This window comes from Trachemys scripta, chromosome 6, assembly GCF_013100865.1.
Source record: "Trachemys scripta elegans isolate TJP31775 chromosome 6, CAS_Tse_1.0, whole genome shotgun sequence".
Lineage (NCBI taxonomy): Eukaryota > Metazoa > Chordata > Testudines > Emydidae > Trachemys > Trachemys scripta.
The window spans coordinates 63,929,857-63,945,266 of NC_048303.1; the positions used below are offsets into that span (position 1 = coordinate 63,929,857).

General features: G+C 37.4%; 1 protein-coding gene across 1 annotated transcript in view; it reads right to left on the minus strand.

Moving 5' to 3' along the window:
- Positions 1–627: 627 nt before the first annotated feature.
- Positions 628–15,410, minus strand: part of FBXL17 (F-box and leucine rich repeat protein 17) — a 464,573-nt gene continuing 449,790 nt past the window's right edge. Inside the window, exon 9 of the mRNA XM_034773285.1 lies at positions 628–3,096. Coding sequence (XP_034629176.1) covers positions 2,959–3,096 — 138 coding nt within the window. The 3' untranslated portion in view covers positions 628–2,958. The remainder of the gene's footprint in view (positions 3,097–15,410) is intronic.

Genomic DNA, 15,410 nt, shown 5'->3' on the forward strand with positions numbered 1-15,410 from the left:
AAGTTGTCTGGAGTCCACTGCAAACTGTTTTCCATTTTGAAAACAGGGGAAAGAATAGTGAGAGGGGTAAAGAAGCAGTGACAGCTTTTTTCTAGAGGGTGTTTAGAAAAGAATAGGAAAACTAATGAGGTTATGTGTCTTTCTAATCTATCTATCATGTACCTATCATTATAGTATCTAGGTACTTCTGATTTATTGAGGGGGAATTAAAAGAGCTAAATGAGTATAGCCTGGATACACAATGAGTACTGGGACAGGATAATAGGATAACAGTCTGCAAACATCTGAAAGTTGTAAATACCAAGGATGAAGAGGAATTATTTAAGCAGCTACATGTGGATATAATGATTAATGGAATAAAGAAAGATAAAATATAACCTGGATATTTTGATAGTACGATCAAGTAGATGATGGAATAATCTTCCAAGGCTGAAAGACTCATGGCTTGGGACATTGAAAACTAGACTGGAAAATGCATTAACAAATGTACAACAGGGGAAAAATCCTGCATTGGCAGGGAGTTGACCTAACAGAAGATCAAAAAAAGAGGTGATGTAATAGGCCAAAAGTACATACAAAAACTTAAACAGAGTTAGTAATTTATATAACCAAACAGAAGACACAGTGTTTTGCTTCTCTCTTTTATTGCAACCCATCTCAAGGTCAAAACATTCACGGAAAAATAGAAACTTACAAATTGTGTGAATTGTCTTGTTGCACTCATAAAAAGACATTAAAGAGAAATGACTAGAGTTCTCCACTATATCTGCAATATTATTCACTGTCTTTATTCTGAAAATATTGTTGCCATTTTGGAGTAGATAAAAAGCCCAGCATAATATGTGTTCACATGTATTTATGACATTCCAAGCAAAACTCTACTTTATATTTTTTCCAGATAAATGTTTTCAGCTTCATTTTGAAGTGTCTAATAAAAAAACATTTAACAACTGTCACTGGACTTCGAGTTGATACTTTCTGTAGTTGTCAAGAATTAATGCTGTGGGACTGGAATACAGTTTTGGCAGAATTGCACGGACATACTAAAACTGTTCTCCAGGTTATGGTGCATCAGTTCATCTGGATTAGCAAAACACTTTGACAATAATGGCAACTCGTCAGCTGAAACTTGAGCATTTGATATTTTGGATTAAAAGAGTATAACCTTTAAAAAGCAAATACGCAGAGTTATTCACCTCAAAAAATCATCCTTTGACCAAATTGCAACATTCTAAAGGTTAATGCAACTTCAAACCAAAGCTGCAACATCTGTATTTTCAATGCCTGCTTATCAACACTTGTCAAATTTCACTCTTGCGACACATATAGAAAATTAAACTTTTTATGAATTCACTTCAGCTATTTTCTGCATATATTATCTTATAAATCAGTTTTGGATTAAAAAACAGGTACACAATTGCCAACCAAAGTAGTCTTCAGTAGCTGGGGAACAAATATGAAAAGCACAGAGTACAATGCTTAAAATATACAAAGATTTAGAGGATGCCAGAAGAATTTTTCTTCCAGAGCAATTATTCTCTTCTAGAGTAAGGCCCTGATTTTGCAAAGTGATGCACGTGGTTGGACCATTATGCCCAGATGGAGTCCCACTGAGGTCAGCTATGCCCACGCTCTTGCTTTGCTGGAGTGGGACCCACATTAGCAACCACATACTACAGCGGGGAAAATCAGCGTTGTGGCTTTTATTTATTAAACTTTCCTTTTTACTTGACATTTCAGAATTCGGTAACATGACAGCATTGTGAAAGGAAACAGGTTCATTCAGAAAGTTTAATGAAAAAAAAGAAAAGAAAAGAAAAAACAACAACATTATTTTAAGCTATATAAACATGGCCTTATTACTGATTTCCCACAGCGGGTGTCTTCTATGCAGCATTTGGTTATCTGTGGTAAATTAAAGCGCTGTCAGCTCACTTATTACAAAAATGGCAAGGTGCAAAAATTGAGAAATCTATACAACATCTCCTATATGAATATTTACGGAAAAATCACTTCTGCTGTTCTACAACATAAAACAAGTAAGATTGTCTACTTGAATAACCATTCAATAGTTACCATCATTTATTAAGATTTCCATTCAAAAATGAATTTCAAAATAATGATTTTTGTAATTAGCAAAATGTTTAGAAGAAAATCACAATTATTTGTGGATTCTTAACTTACTATGCATCCTAAAACACATGGGTGGCGTCAGTCTAGGTAATAATATGGATTAAGATTAGCTCCCAGTTTCAGCAGAGGCCTATACTGATCAGTTACACTGGTACTAGCACTGAGTTATCACTTACAAACCAAAGGAAACATGCATGACTGAGGCAAAGGGAAGAGAACAAAAGAAAATAGGCTTAACATCTAATATAACTCAAGCCATCCACAGAACTAGTAGGAATCCACTTCAGGAAATCTGCCAAAGGCTTTTATATTGTGTTTATGTGTACAAAAAGGATACAATGCATTTCTTAAGATTTGTTTTCGACATTCATACATAGTTGTACAGTACATCAAAGTCAGTGTATAGTCAACTCAATTTTACTGTAACTTGTGTAAACTCACAATTATATTGCATCATGAAAGGTTGTGAGCCCTCTTCAATGTCTTTAGGGATTTGCAGATTTTTAGGATGACAATTAAGAGTCAGAATGGTTACATGAGTCTAACTACAATGAGAGAGTCCAGTTTCTGTTCCAAAATTTCCAGGAGGGGTCACCAGACATAAAATGTTCATTGCTTTAAAAAACATTAATTTTAAAACTTAAAAATAAAATAAAAATCTCTTTTAGAACAATGGACTCTTGAACATATATTTCACAGAAAGCAAAATGAGATTTAAAAACATGAAAAGGTTTAAAATATTCCTGCAACATTGTACAACCAAAATCTGCAGTCCCCATTACACCTGCTGAATGCATTAGTCGAACTGTAATATCACATAGGTCGTTATGAAGCAGAAGACATACTAGGTGTCCAGCCCATTTGATAAGCCCGTTCCAAGGTCCTCTTGCAATCTTGCAGTACAGTACTGAAGGTTATGTGTGGATATTGCTGCACGAGCTGTTCCACTGTTGCTTCATTCACCTACAACCAAAGAAAAGATTCTATAATCACACTAAGTAAATAAAACATGCAACCTAATATGGACAACAAGACATATCAGTGTTTGGATTTCTAAATATGAAGCTGCATGACTCATCCTGCAAGCCTTCTTTATGCTGGAAGAACTTGCAGCATTGGACCCTTGGTTTATATTTTGGGTTATTTGAATATAATTAAGTGCGGCTGTTTTTTATGACAAAAATGAGAAAAATCACAGCTTCATCATGACAAAAGAAAACTTGTTCACCTTAGCCTCTAAGGATAGAACAAGAAGCAATGGGTTTAAACTGCAGCAAGGGAGGTCTAGGTTGGACATTAGGAAAAAGTTCCTAACTGTCAGGGTGGTTAAACACTGGAATAAATTGCCTAGGGAGGTTGTGGAATCTCCATCTCTGGAGATATTTAAGAGTAGGTTAGATAAATGTCTATCAGGGATGGTCTAGACAGTATTTGGTCCTGCCATGCGGGCAGGGGACTGGACTCGATGACCTCTTGAGGTCCCTTCCAGTCCTAGAATCTATGAATCTATAAAAAATGCAAGTCATAGAATCATAGAATATCAGAGTTGGAAGGGACCTCAAGAGGTCATCTAGTCCAACCCCCTGCTCAAAGCAGGACCAATTCCCAGCTAAATCATCCCAGCCAGAGCTTTGTCAAGCCGGGCCTTAAAAACCTCCAAGGAAGGAGACTCCACCACCTCCCTAGGTAACGCATTCCAGTGTTTCACCACCCTCCTAGTGAAATAGTTTTTCCTAATATCCAACCTGGACCTCCCCCACTGCAACTTGAGACCATTACTCCTTGTTCTGTCATCTGCCACCACTGAGAACAGCCGAGCTCCATCCTCTTTGGAACCCCCCTTCAGGTAGTTGAAGGCTGCTATCAAATCCCCCCTCAGTCTTCTCTTCTGGAGACTAAACAATCCCAGTTCCCTCAGCCACTCCTCATAAGTCATGTGCTCCAGACCCCTAATCATTTTTGTTGCCCTCCGCTGGACTCTTTCCAATTTTTCCACATCCTTCTTGTAGTGTGGGGCCCAAAACTGGACACAGTATTCCAGATGAGGCCTCACCAATGTCAAATAAAGGGGAACGATCACGTTCCTCGATCTGCTGGCAATGCCCCTACTTATACAGCCCAAAATGCCGTTAGCCTTCTTGGCAACAAGAGCACACTGTTGACTCATATCCAGCTTCTCATCCACTGTGACCCCTAGGTCCTTTTCTGCAGAACTGCTACCTAGCCATTCGGTCCCTAGTCTGTAGCAGTGCATGGGATTCTTCTGTCCTAAGTGCAGAACTCTGCACTTGTCCTTGTTGAACCTCATCAGGTTTTTTTCGGCCCAATCCTCTAATTTGTCTAGGTCCCTCTGTATCCGATCCCTACCCTCTAGTGTATCTACCACGCCTCCTAGTTTAGTGTCATCTGCAAACTTGCTGAGAGTGCAGTCCACACCATCCTCCAGATCATTAATAAAGATATTAAACAAAACCGGCCCCAGGACCGACCCTTGGGGCACTCCACTTGAAACCGGCTGCCAACTAGACATGGAGCCATTGATCACTACCCATTGAGCCCGACGATCTAGCCAGCTTTCTATCCACCTTACAGTCCATTCATCCAGCCCATACTTCTTTAACTTGGCGGCAAGAATACTGTGGGAGACAGTATCAAAAGCTTTGCTAAAGTCAAGGAATAACACATCCACTGCTTTCCCCTCATCCACAGAGCCAGTTATCTCATCATAGAAGGCAATTAGGTTAGTCAGGCACAACTTCCCCTTCGTGAATCCATGCTGACTGTTCCTGATCACTTTCCTCTCCTCTAAATGTTTCATAATTTAAGTCATAAAAGTTAATACCATTGTTTGTGGTGGAAAATGATAAGGAAAGTCAAACACATATCCTTTATTTTAAAATAAGCATTGTTTTTAAACCATTTGATAATATTTACCAAACAAATTAAACCCCTTTAAGATCCCGTGCGCCACTACCCTGGACACTCAGGGGAGCCAAAATTGTAAACATTCAAAGACTAGAGTATCTTGCTCATGTCTGCACTGCCCAGAGTGACAAACACCTACATTAGGAGTCTTTTCACAGACAAGTATCCATTCAAACTCTACCAGCTAGACAGACGTTTACCAAGTGTAAGATTTTCCTGGTGATAGAAAAATGAGAAATTGGCTGTAAGAGTATTGAAGATAAGTGAAATAAAAACAACTTTGGGCATGATTCTGATACCCTTACTTACAACAAATAATAGCTCCACGACTAGCACTTTTGAAATGGTACTAATCAATGTGAATAAGAGTATGGGAGTCTGTTAATGAAGAACATAAAATCATATGATTACGTAAGGAGAAAACAATAAGAATGAATTTTATTGGACATGAACATCATACGGTAATATGGGTCAGCACTTCCAAAGGTTAAAGAGTCCTCAAAAATATTTAAAAGCCCACAGAGCTCTACATATACCTTTGGTGGCAGCTTTTTTAACCTTTAAGTGTAAAGCTAACACAGAACTCAGATCCTTGGTGAGACACACTGAAATGGTAGGAATCAATAATTAAAACGTACAAGACTGGCAGGTCAGGGATGTCCCCGCTAGACCTTAACCATCAAAGATACCACCTTTATTCTTGATTAGACAAGGCAATCAGACAGGCCTAATTAAACCTAACACCTTTACAATTGCAATGCTGTGAGGGGATTAATTTGTCAATTATTTTTAAGCTGATTGCAGTTCATATCACAGAAGTAGACAGCTTCCTTCATCCTTTAGATAAATAAAAGATTAACCTAAGAACCACAACTTTTAGGGAGCTTTCTTTGAAATCTTTATTGAACACTTAGGCATTTTTAAATGCATCAATATTTCATTTAAATACTGAGCAGCCTACACGGACAGGATGTACTGGTAATACAATCCTCCACTTTTCTTTTCTAGTGTCCAACATTCAAGGCAAAAAATGAAAAATAATGTTTGCTATCGTCATTGAGATCCTTCTTGGAATATTTAAAGCATAATGACTACAACATCTAATAAAGCTTCCTACCCTCCCACTCCCCCTCAAAAAACCCAAGAACTATAGCAGGGATTGCAGAGATTGAACAGTGATTGCACTCTCTGTCAGGGATAAATGAAGAGTTTAATCTCCAGTTCTTCTGCTTTGATAATAGAAACACTCAATCTTCATTGGAAGCTTCATCTATCTGAGGCTGACTTGGATAGAAAACTGGTTTAACTTCTCCTCCAGGTACACAGCGAAAATGCAAGCTCTGTACTCTTTTGGTAAACAACTATGTTAAAGTAACACCTGTGGGTGCTGAAAAACAAGAAGCATCTTTTAATAAATCCAAATGAAATTAGAGGTAGCATAAGACCTCCACAATATTTGACACTCACTGGTGAATACAAACTTTTAAACTAACAGCAACATTCAGCAGAAATGCTTCTTGGAAATAAACACAGTTATGGAGACTGTTACCATTTTGTCCTATTCTGCAGAAAGCCAAGATAGAGTACAGAACCCATCATGTTATAATCTCTCACCTCCCTCTCTGGAATACTAAACCTGAATCACTAGATTAAAACCCCCAAATTATATGACTTTTACATTACAGTTAATGTAGCCAGAATGAAGAAGCTCAGAAAGGAGAGTCAGCCATTTTGACCTTCCTTGCTGGGAACCCAGGAAGCAGTGTTTACATTCATCCATTAAACTATCTTTAAACACTAATGTGTGGATGTTATTGTGCTCACTCTCAAACAAGTTGGGGTTTCTTACTAGATGTCATGGTTAGGGTTTAGTGGGGCAATGTGTATAATAGTGCAAACAGATTTTCATGCTATAGGGAACAGACAAATTCAAACTAGACACAAGGCACACATTTTTAACAGTGGGAATGTGTAACCACAAAGTGGTGGATTATCCATCTTTTCAGGTCTTCCTATTGAGATGGCATGCTTTTCTGGAAGGCATGCTTTGTTAAACACAAATTACTGGGCTCAATACAGAAGAAACTGGGTGAAATATAATGGCTTATGATACACAGATCAGAGTAGATAATCTAATTATCCCTTCTGGCCTTAAAAATCTATGAATCTATAAAAAAACACTTAACACTTGTCATTAATGCTATATGTGTCTTTATAGGTAATTATACTTGCTGGCTTTTATGTGCCACAATATAGGAATATCTTATAAGTGGGGGGGGGGGGGAAACATACACGTTTGTTAGCAATTGTGGTTGCCAAATGGGCAGACTGTGGTCCAGCAAGTATCGAGAGGACACCCAAATAGGACCAGTTGGGAGCGAATGAAATTGAAGGTTATACAACTCTACTGTCTGCAGGAACAGACAGTTCTTGAAGGTAAGACAGTAAAGCCAGGGGGCAAGCTCAAGCATAAACAGGTCATTGCATGTATTTGGCCTACAAGATAACCTAAGCACATAGGGGACAGGCAAAAACACTATGGAAGAAGAGCAAGAATCACCTGTCTCTCAATCAAAGTCTGAATGTGGACAAAAACTTATAGACACAACTACTTTCCAGGGCAGTCACAAGGATTTCTAGACACTTGTTTTAAGGCCATTTGAAAACCTTAATTTTATTATTCAAACTCTAGGTATAAACCTTAGTTGCTACCGGTAAGTTTGCAGTTAGGGTTTCTCTTATGTTCATATTTGAAACCTTTAAAAGTCTGGAAAGAAACCACTTTGAGCTTGAAAACTGGCAAGCTTACTCTCATGCCAGAGGACAATTTTTTCCCCAGGTTTCATGATACATGATGAAATTGTTTGACTTAGTTAAATATTTAGTTGTTAAACCCTTTTCAAATTCATTTTAATAAAAGTAATCATAAACATGACAACATTATATTAGACAAGATAAATCAATCCGGTTTACATCACAGTAAAAAAAAAATGATTAAAAAAAAAAACTTTCAACCATTATAAAAACCTATACAAGTTCTAGGATGAGAAAAAACTATATTTGAAAAATAAGGCCATAGACTATTCCCTCTGAAACCAAATGGAAATCTTGCTATTTACCACCAGAAAAACTCAGACCAAATCAGATACTAAATCATTAGTAGTTGTAAAGGTTCAGTATCCTACTCAAAGGGATAAATTGTACATTCCCCAAAAGGAGGTAATAGCTTTAAATCAAAAAGATGTCAATCATTTGGTCCTTGTCATAGGTCCTCTAATACTAAATTAAGATACCAAAAAGCATTTTCATCATTAAAATCATAAAAAATTAAGCTTCTGTATCTTTGATAAGATGTAATTTGCCTGGCAATAAAACAGATCCTCCAAAAATAAATTCAGCACTTAAAGAAAGCAATTTCCCCCTTCAAGCCTGTATGACTTTGGACACCGAAGGGAAAAAAATGAATGTTTATATCTTCATGTTAAATATTATATTTTTTTCTCCAATCAACTTTCATTAATCTCCATCTATTGACATGTCAAAAGAAAGGCTATTAGCTGAAGATAAATCAATTACATTATCTAATACATTATCATTTATTTGTATTTCAATAGCACCTACAATGTGATAGGTGTTATCTGAACATAAGGAAAACACACAGTCCTTGCCCCTAAAAGCAAGATCAGTGAATTGATAGGCCATTAACAGCTGAACATGAGGGTTAAAAAGCACCAACAAACTTAAAAAATGAACAGTAAATTCAGGCAGGCCCTCCCCACTCAGGTGTCAAGGAAAATCCAAAAGCCCCCGACATTGTTAGATTTTCAGTAATTCCCAAAAATCTCAGTTTTAAAAAAAAATGCTTCAGGCAATGTTCTATACTGGACTCCAGAGAGAGTTTTACTACGATATTCTTTAACTTCTATATCAGGGAATTGTTTCTAGGCTTTTTTTCACACTGCTTCCATTATGGCCTCAAGATAAAGTTAGTCAAAATCATATTTTGATCCAAGAGAATCAATTTTTGATTTAAGCCCCTCATTAGCCTCAAGAATCTTCTTCAGTGAAATTAGGGGCTGCAGCTGAAATACAATCAGCTGAATCTAAGTTTTTCAGTGCAGTGGATAGCAACATTTGCCAAGAGCAGACTGCAGTGGGGATAGGGACAGAGGTAATGACAGACCATCTATAGCTTTTTGGTGTCAAAGCTGTATTTGCTGAAATCTCTGTATCGATAGAAGTACTATGTTTCAGTATAATTTAGGAGTCATTATAAAATTAAACTAAATCTCCAGGGATGATAACCTGCCTTTGCTCTGGACTCTTTATGCTGAGTAAAAGGGCAAAAGTGGTGTAAAGGGGTCCTATAAGCTCCAGTTCAAGAATGCAAGAGGATTCCTCTAGTACACTGTAATAGAGAGCCATAAAGGCTGCCTTCAGAGGACACTTTCAAAAAGCCATGGTGTAAGGAGTATATCGGGGCAGGGCTGCAGCACACAACCGTGAGGAGATTCTGGTCCATGCTGTGGCCCATAGGGCAGCCTTGGATGACTACTGAAACTTAGACAGGTCCAAGGGCTCTCTAAGGGTATGTCTTCTCTACTGACTGGATTGGCGGGCAGCGAGCGATCCCCAAGCGCTCTCCTGTTGACTCCTGTACTCCAGCTCGGCGAGAGGCGCAGGCAGAATCGACGGGGGAGTGGCAGCAGTCGACTCACTGTGGTGAAGACACCGCGGTAAGAAGATCTAAGTATGTTGACTTCAGCTACATTATTCACGCAGCTGAAGTTGCATAACTTAGATTGATTCCCCACTGCAGTGTAGACCAGGCCTAAATTACACCAGTGACCTCACCAACCACCAGAGTAGCCCAGGAATGAGAGGGTTAAAGTCACAGCTCCAGGCTTGGTCTACACTACCAACTTATACTGGTTTAACTACGGTACTCAGGGGTGTGAAAAATCCACGCACCTGAGTGACAGAGTTATACTGACCTAACCCCTGGTGTAGAGAGATGGCTTCTCCCTTTCGGGGGGCTTATCTACACTTACAGTGCTGCAGCAGCAGAGCTTCACCAGTGGAGCTGTCATTGTAGCACTCAGTGAAGACGCTACCTGTGCTGATGGGAGCACTTCCCAAGATGTGGTAGCTATGTTGATGGTACAAGCTCTCCTGTCAACATAGCGCTGTCCCCACTGGGAGTTGGGTCCGTATAAGTGTGTCGCTCAGGGGAGTGGACTTTCCACACCCCTCAGCGACATAATTATACTTGCATAAGTTTGTAGTGTAGGTCAGGGCTGAGACGTGTAGCACAGAATCTCACCTCTTAAGTCTAAAAAGTGTACTACAGTGCAGGGACAAGCCCTGGGATGGTTTGTGATGCACATCTCCCTTTCCTGTCCCCCCCTCCCCCAAGGTATCTCACATAATACCCTTCTATTAGACTGGAACTAAAGCCAAATCAGGAATAGAGTTATAATAAGAAATAATTGCTGATTATCAATAAGAATAAATTCTTACCATATTTGTAATCCATATCAGCATTCATTCAACAAAATTTATTACAAATCATCATCATTAGAAAAACCAAGGATACAGCTTAATACAAATAGTATTTAAGTCGTACAAATCACTGTGAGAGAGAACATTTCTGTTAAGCCAAATCTTAAAAAACTCCTCAAATGATAAAATACTTACAACACCATTTTAGTCCAGAATGGAGTTTCTCAGGGGAACATATTTATGTTCCTTAACTACCACGATTTTCATAGGGGGATGAGGTGTTGGAGCAGCAACTCAAGCAAGGTTCAAGCAAGCTTCTGTGTGAGGCCATGTACCTCTTGCATAGGAACACAGCCAGCTGACTCTGGGGAGCGCTGATGTTAGGAGCTCTTCCCTTCCAGGTTTCACCTCCCTAGGCAGCAGAGCACTGGCTCCAGTGTCAGGGCACCAGCAGGTTAAACATATTGTCAGTCGCCTAACTCTACTGAATACCTATTATTCAAAAGTAATATTCACTTGTCTAAATTTTATAAAGCTCTTAGTTTTATTTAATACCTAGTGCTCAGGAGCATAAGAAGTATTTCTTCTATAACTATCCAGTGGATCAATTTTTAAATATTTATTTTTTGCAAGTAATTTTAGAGATATTTTAACAGGTGAGCAGTAGCATCAAACGATGAAAGATCATGAATTGAGCAAAGATGAGTACAATGGCCAGGGTTAAAAGGGCACAATTGCCCTATTTCTGCACAGCTACATAATAGTCATATCATAAGAAAAGAAAATGGGCTCATTTTAGAGGTCACTACTCCATGCATTGCAAATGGATTGGGTCCAAAAGGGTCCTATTTAAAGTTTTGGTCTTCAGCGTTGGTTGTTTTTTTTTATTGGACAGTCAGGGTATATGGAAACAGTACATGCAGCTTTGTCTCTGCATGCTCGATGGTATAATATGGAAGCCCATTTTTCCATGTTGTGAGTGTAGAGGGAAGTTTGTCTTTATATCATGGGGAGAAATATGCCATGAGTCCACAGTACAGAAAGAACTTTGGCTATTGAGTCATGAACTAGCTTTTGTTAGACATATTTCACAAACCCACAACCTCTCCCATGTTTTAAAGATGGAACCCAAAATTTAGAGGGAATAGAGTTATAGAGTAGTCAAGTTTATTCACTTTTTCTCCTTTCTCCAGCTTTAGTTTACTGTTTCCTCAATTCAATGTTTTTTAAAAGTATACTTAATAAAAAATGTTTGATTTCCACCCCCCCCAGCTAATAGTCGAATGAATAACATTCTCAAGTGGCTCAATTATAACTGTTGCCTATAGCCACAACAAAATGAAAGATTTCTGGAATCATTTTGTGTGAAGTGCTATGCATTTGATCAGTTAAGGCAGATATGTTCCAAAGACTGCCCTAATGCCCAGAAGCAGAACCTTTGCTTAGGACTACTTTAATAATAAAATAACAGCACTAACTATATTAGTACAACATTCTACAGTCTGAATAAATTCCCTTATGGTTTAGACAAAGAACGCATTTTGGCTTAACTGATGTAGTCCTTTTACAAAATCATTATGTTTGTAGATTGATGATTAATGCAATTGACAAGTCCTGTCTCCTCCAAAATATTGATGTAACATGATTATCATGACATTCAAACCACTTAATTTTGTACTGCAAAGACCATAGCAATTTATTTCCCAGTTATGTGTGGGATAGGAGAAGGAGGAGAGGTAGAAACTATGTATAAGTATAAACATGTCTGATATTTTTGTGCTCTAAAATGAAACGAAATAGACAAATTCCATAATTAGCTCAAGCACATTTTGAGGTTTCAGAAAAGAAAAAGAAAAAATCTACTTTTGGAATATGTGTCCCCTTTTTCTATTTCTTTCAGCTCACACAGAGATGCACATCCCTGCAGGGACGAAGGCTTCGTTGAGAAGTTGATCATGCATTTGAATGCTATTGCCTCAAACAATCACTGTGGTCTCTTGGAGAGAACAAAGGTTATTGCAAATTAACAAAATAATCAATTTCAGGTTCTGTAGCGTACATAGTTCTTGAAGAGCCCATATCCCAAAGCTGGCAGTGCTAAACATTATCTCCCACATCTCCTGCAATATCAAGTATTATATTCCCATAAATGACAAAGATGTTTCATTCTCAAGTCTCCAGGATCATTAAGAGCCTTTTGCTTTTGTTATTTTGTAAGAGAAGCCTTTCCAAAGTGTTTTTGGTTGTTTATTTTTGTATGTTTCAAACAAAGTAATTAATTGCTTCTAGACACAGATTGTGCAGCACTTGAGAGTAAAAATCTCAAAAATATTATACAAAATTATTCACAATTATTTCAAACGAATAAAACTCCCAAACTCCATAGGCTGTTTTGTCCTTCTTTAGAAAAATATTTCATAATTGATGACTACCCAGTGAAACGATGGTATTTCTTTATAAACGATGGACCTTCTTTCAACTTCTTGAAATGTTTATACTGATAAAATAGTGATGGCTGTTTTGCTTTGTGGAAAACTATGGATTATCAAAACTATCCCCTCTGTTCCATGAGCATATTACTGTAATGTTTAATAAACTGGGAGACATTTTAAAGTAAGTGGAAAAATCATTTAAAAAACTTCACAGTTAACAGACATAATTGAAAAGTTACTTGGACAATAATTCTAGAAAGTATTCCCTCACTTTTTGTGTTCCATACATAATATTGGTTAGTTCACATTGCTTTTTCCCTCAACAGTGGCCTGATCCTGAAAACACTTAGATCTGATCACATTGACATGAATGATCTTTCTGATGACTACAAAGAGAACTGGATCAGGCCCTTGGTTCTTACTAACATGAATAGACCTATTGACTTGTGTATGCCTGTTGTAAGTGTTTGAAGGATTGAGTCCTTAATGTATCCCATTGTTGAATTTTGCTGTCTACATCTTGCACACATTTTGGAAATGAAATAGTTAAACTAAAGATACAACAACATACAGTTAACTTAAATTCTCTTCCTGTATTTTAGCAGACACTTTCAGTCATGCACTTAATGGGTAAGCTATTCCAGTTAGCTAAAAAAAGAATCATTTATTGTTCCGTCTTTTAAAATGCTCATATTGAAAATCAAGGGCAAAATGAATACTTTAAAAGACAGTGGGGTCTTTATCAGGGGAGGGAGGATTGCTGTAATTTCATTCTAATAGGGTTCACTGGTCTTATGGATCTGATATCTCTATTATTCATATTACCTCGCTCACCTTGTCTCTCTCATTATTCGTAAACAGATATATCAATGGAAGCTCCTACATTTCACGTTACTTCAAAAATACAAAGAATTTTCTTAAATATGTAGCAATGTCATTTGAACAAATTACAGTGATTTAGGGGGAGAATAAGTGCTACAGACTTTTTTTAAAATGGGAGAAAAACAGATTTTGCAGTTCTCAAGATCAAACCATAATTTCATTCTCAAAATGATTTTATTTAAAGTGGAAGTAATTTGTCAGGCATTTTGATCTATTTCAAGTTAGCTTCTATTAGCTTTTTAAAATGGTAAGGCCAACGGCTGTGCTATATTAAATCAAGCCATGGCCCTATATTCTTGTAGCTGCATTGTTGACTAATAATGGTTTGGCCCGAATAAACATCCAGCACCTGAGATCCTATCTCCCTTCCACTCAGTTCATTTTCAAGCAATCTGTGTAAGTAGCAACAGACCATGCACAAAAGGTTGAAAAATGTTGCACAGACCAGGCTTATTAATGTATACAAAAGCAGGAAATTCTTTATGCACTGAGGCATCAACTTTGTTCATAAGTTGGTGTTTCTTTACAAATCACATTCTTCATGAAAAAAAACATAGGTAGTGCATCCTCATCACACTAAGGATTTGCAGTTCAAATGTGACTTATCACCTAACCATATTTAAAAAAATACTCTTAACAGACTTTTTTAATTTTAGGGCTCAGTTTGATCTTTTTTTCTCTTGTAATTTCATAAAAGGGTTTGTCTTTTGTCAGTTGTATTGATTGGCACTTTATATGTCCTAAAATCTCAATTAAAGTACTGATGGAAAATATATTTTGCAGATGATCTAAGAAAGCCTCTGGGATAAGTTATACCGTCTCAGAAATATTTCTGTTGAAAAGCAACTTAAAATTCTTAAAAACAAAAAGCTTGTGAAAAGCCAAGACTCTGGTGAATTTAATTAAAGAAACTGGTGTACTTGTTCACAGCCAACACTGTCAATTTAACTTCACTTCAGTGTCAGACTGGAGGTGCAGAGTTTTGTCACTATAGCTGGGAGCTGGGTTTTTCAATGCCATTTTCTGTACATTTTCAAGAAATGTTTGCTGCATTTTAACACTAGCATTTCTGATAGCCATTTCAAAAAACACCATAAGATTGCACAAAGAATCCAGAGTTGTGAGAATCTGTGTTAAGAAACGCACAGCTTCTAACTGAAGATTATTATGACAGATAGTCCAACTAACCAAACTGTCAGTCAGGAAAATTAATGAAGTTTTCATTCAATATTTCCTAGGCATCATGCAAGAGGATTTTTTAGGAAAGATAAGGGTTCAGATTGCCATAATGCAAAGCCTGATTGGGATGTTATAAAGGACACTGAAGAAACTAAATAAAATCATTAAAACATGAGTTCCAGCAATAAATGGGTTAATTTAATGCTACCCAGTTTGTCAAATTTCCCTCGGTTTGAATCATGTTGGATTTTTTTTTTTAAATGAACTGGAATAACTACTTTGTAGGGAACCTCCTGTGTCAGTCTAGATGACACTTTAGCGGTACAAATTTAAAGAATCATGTTTACAAAAAGTAAA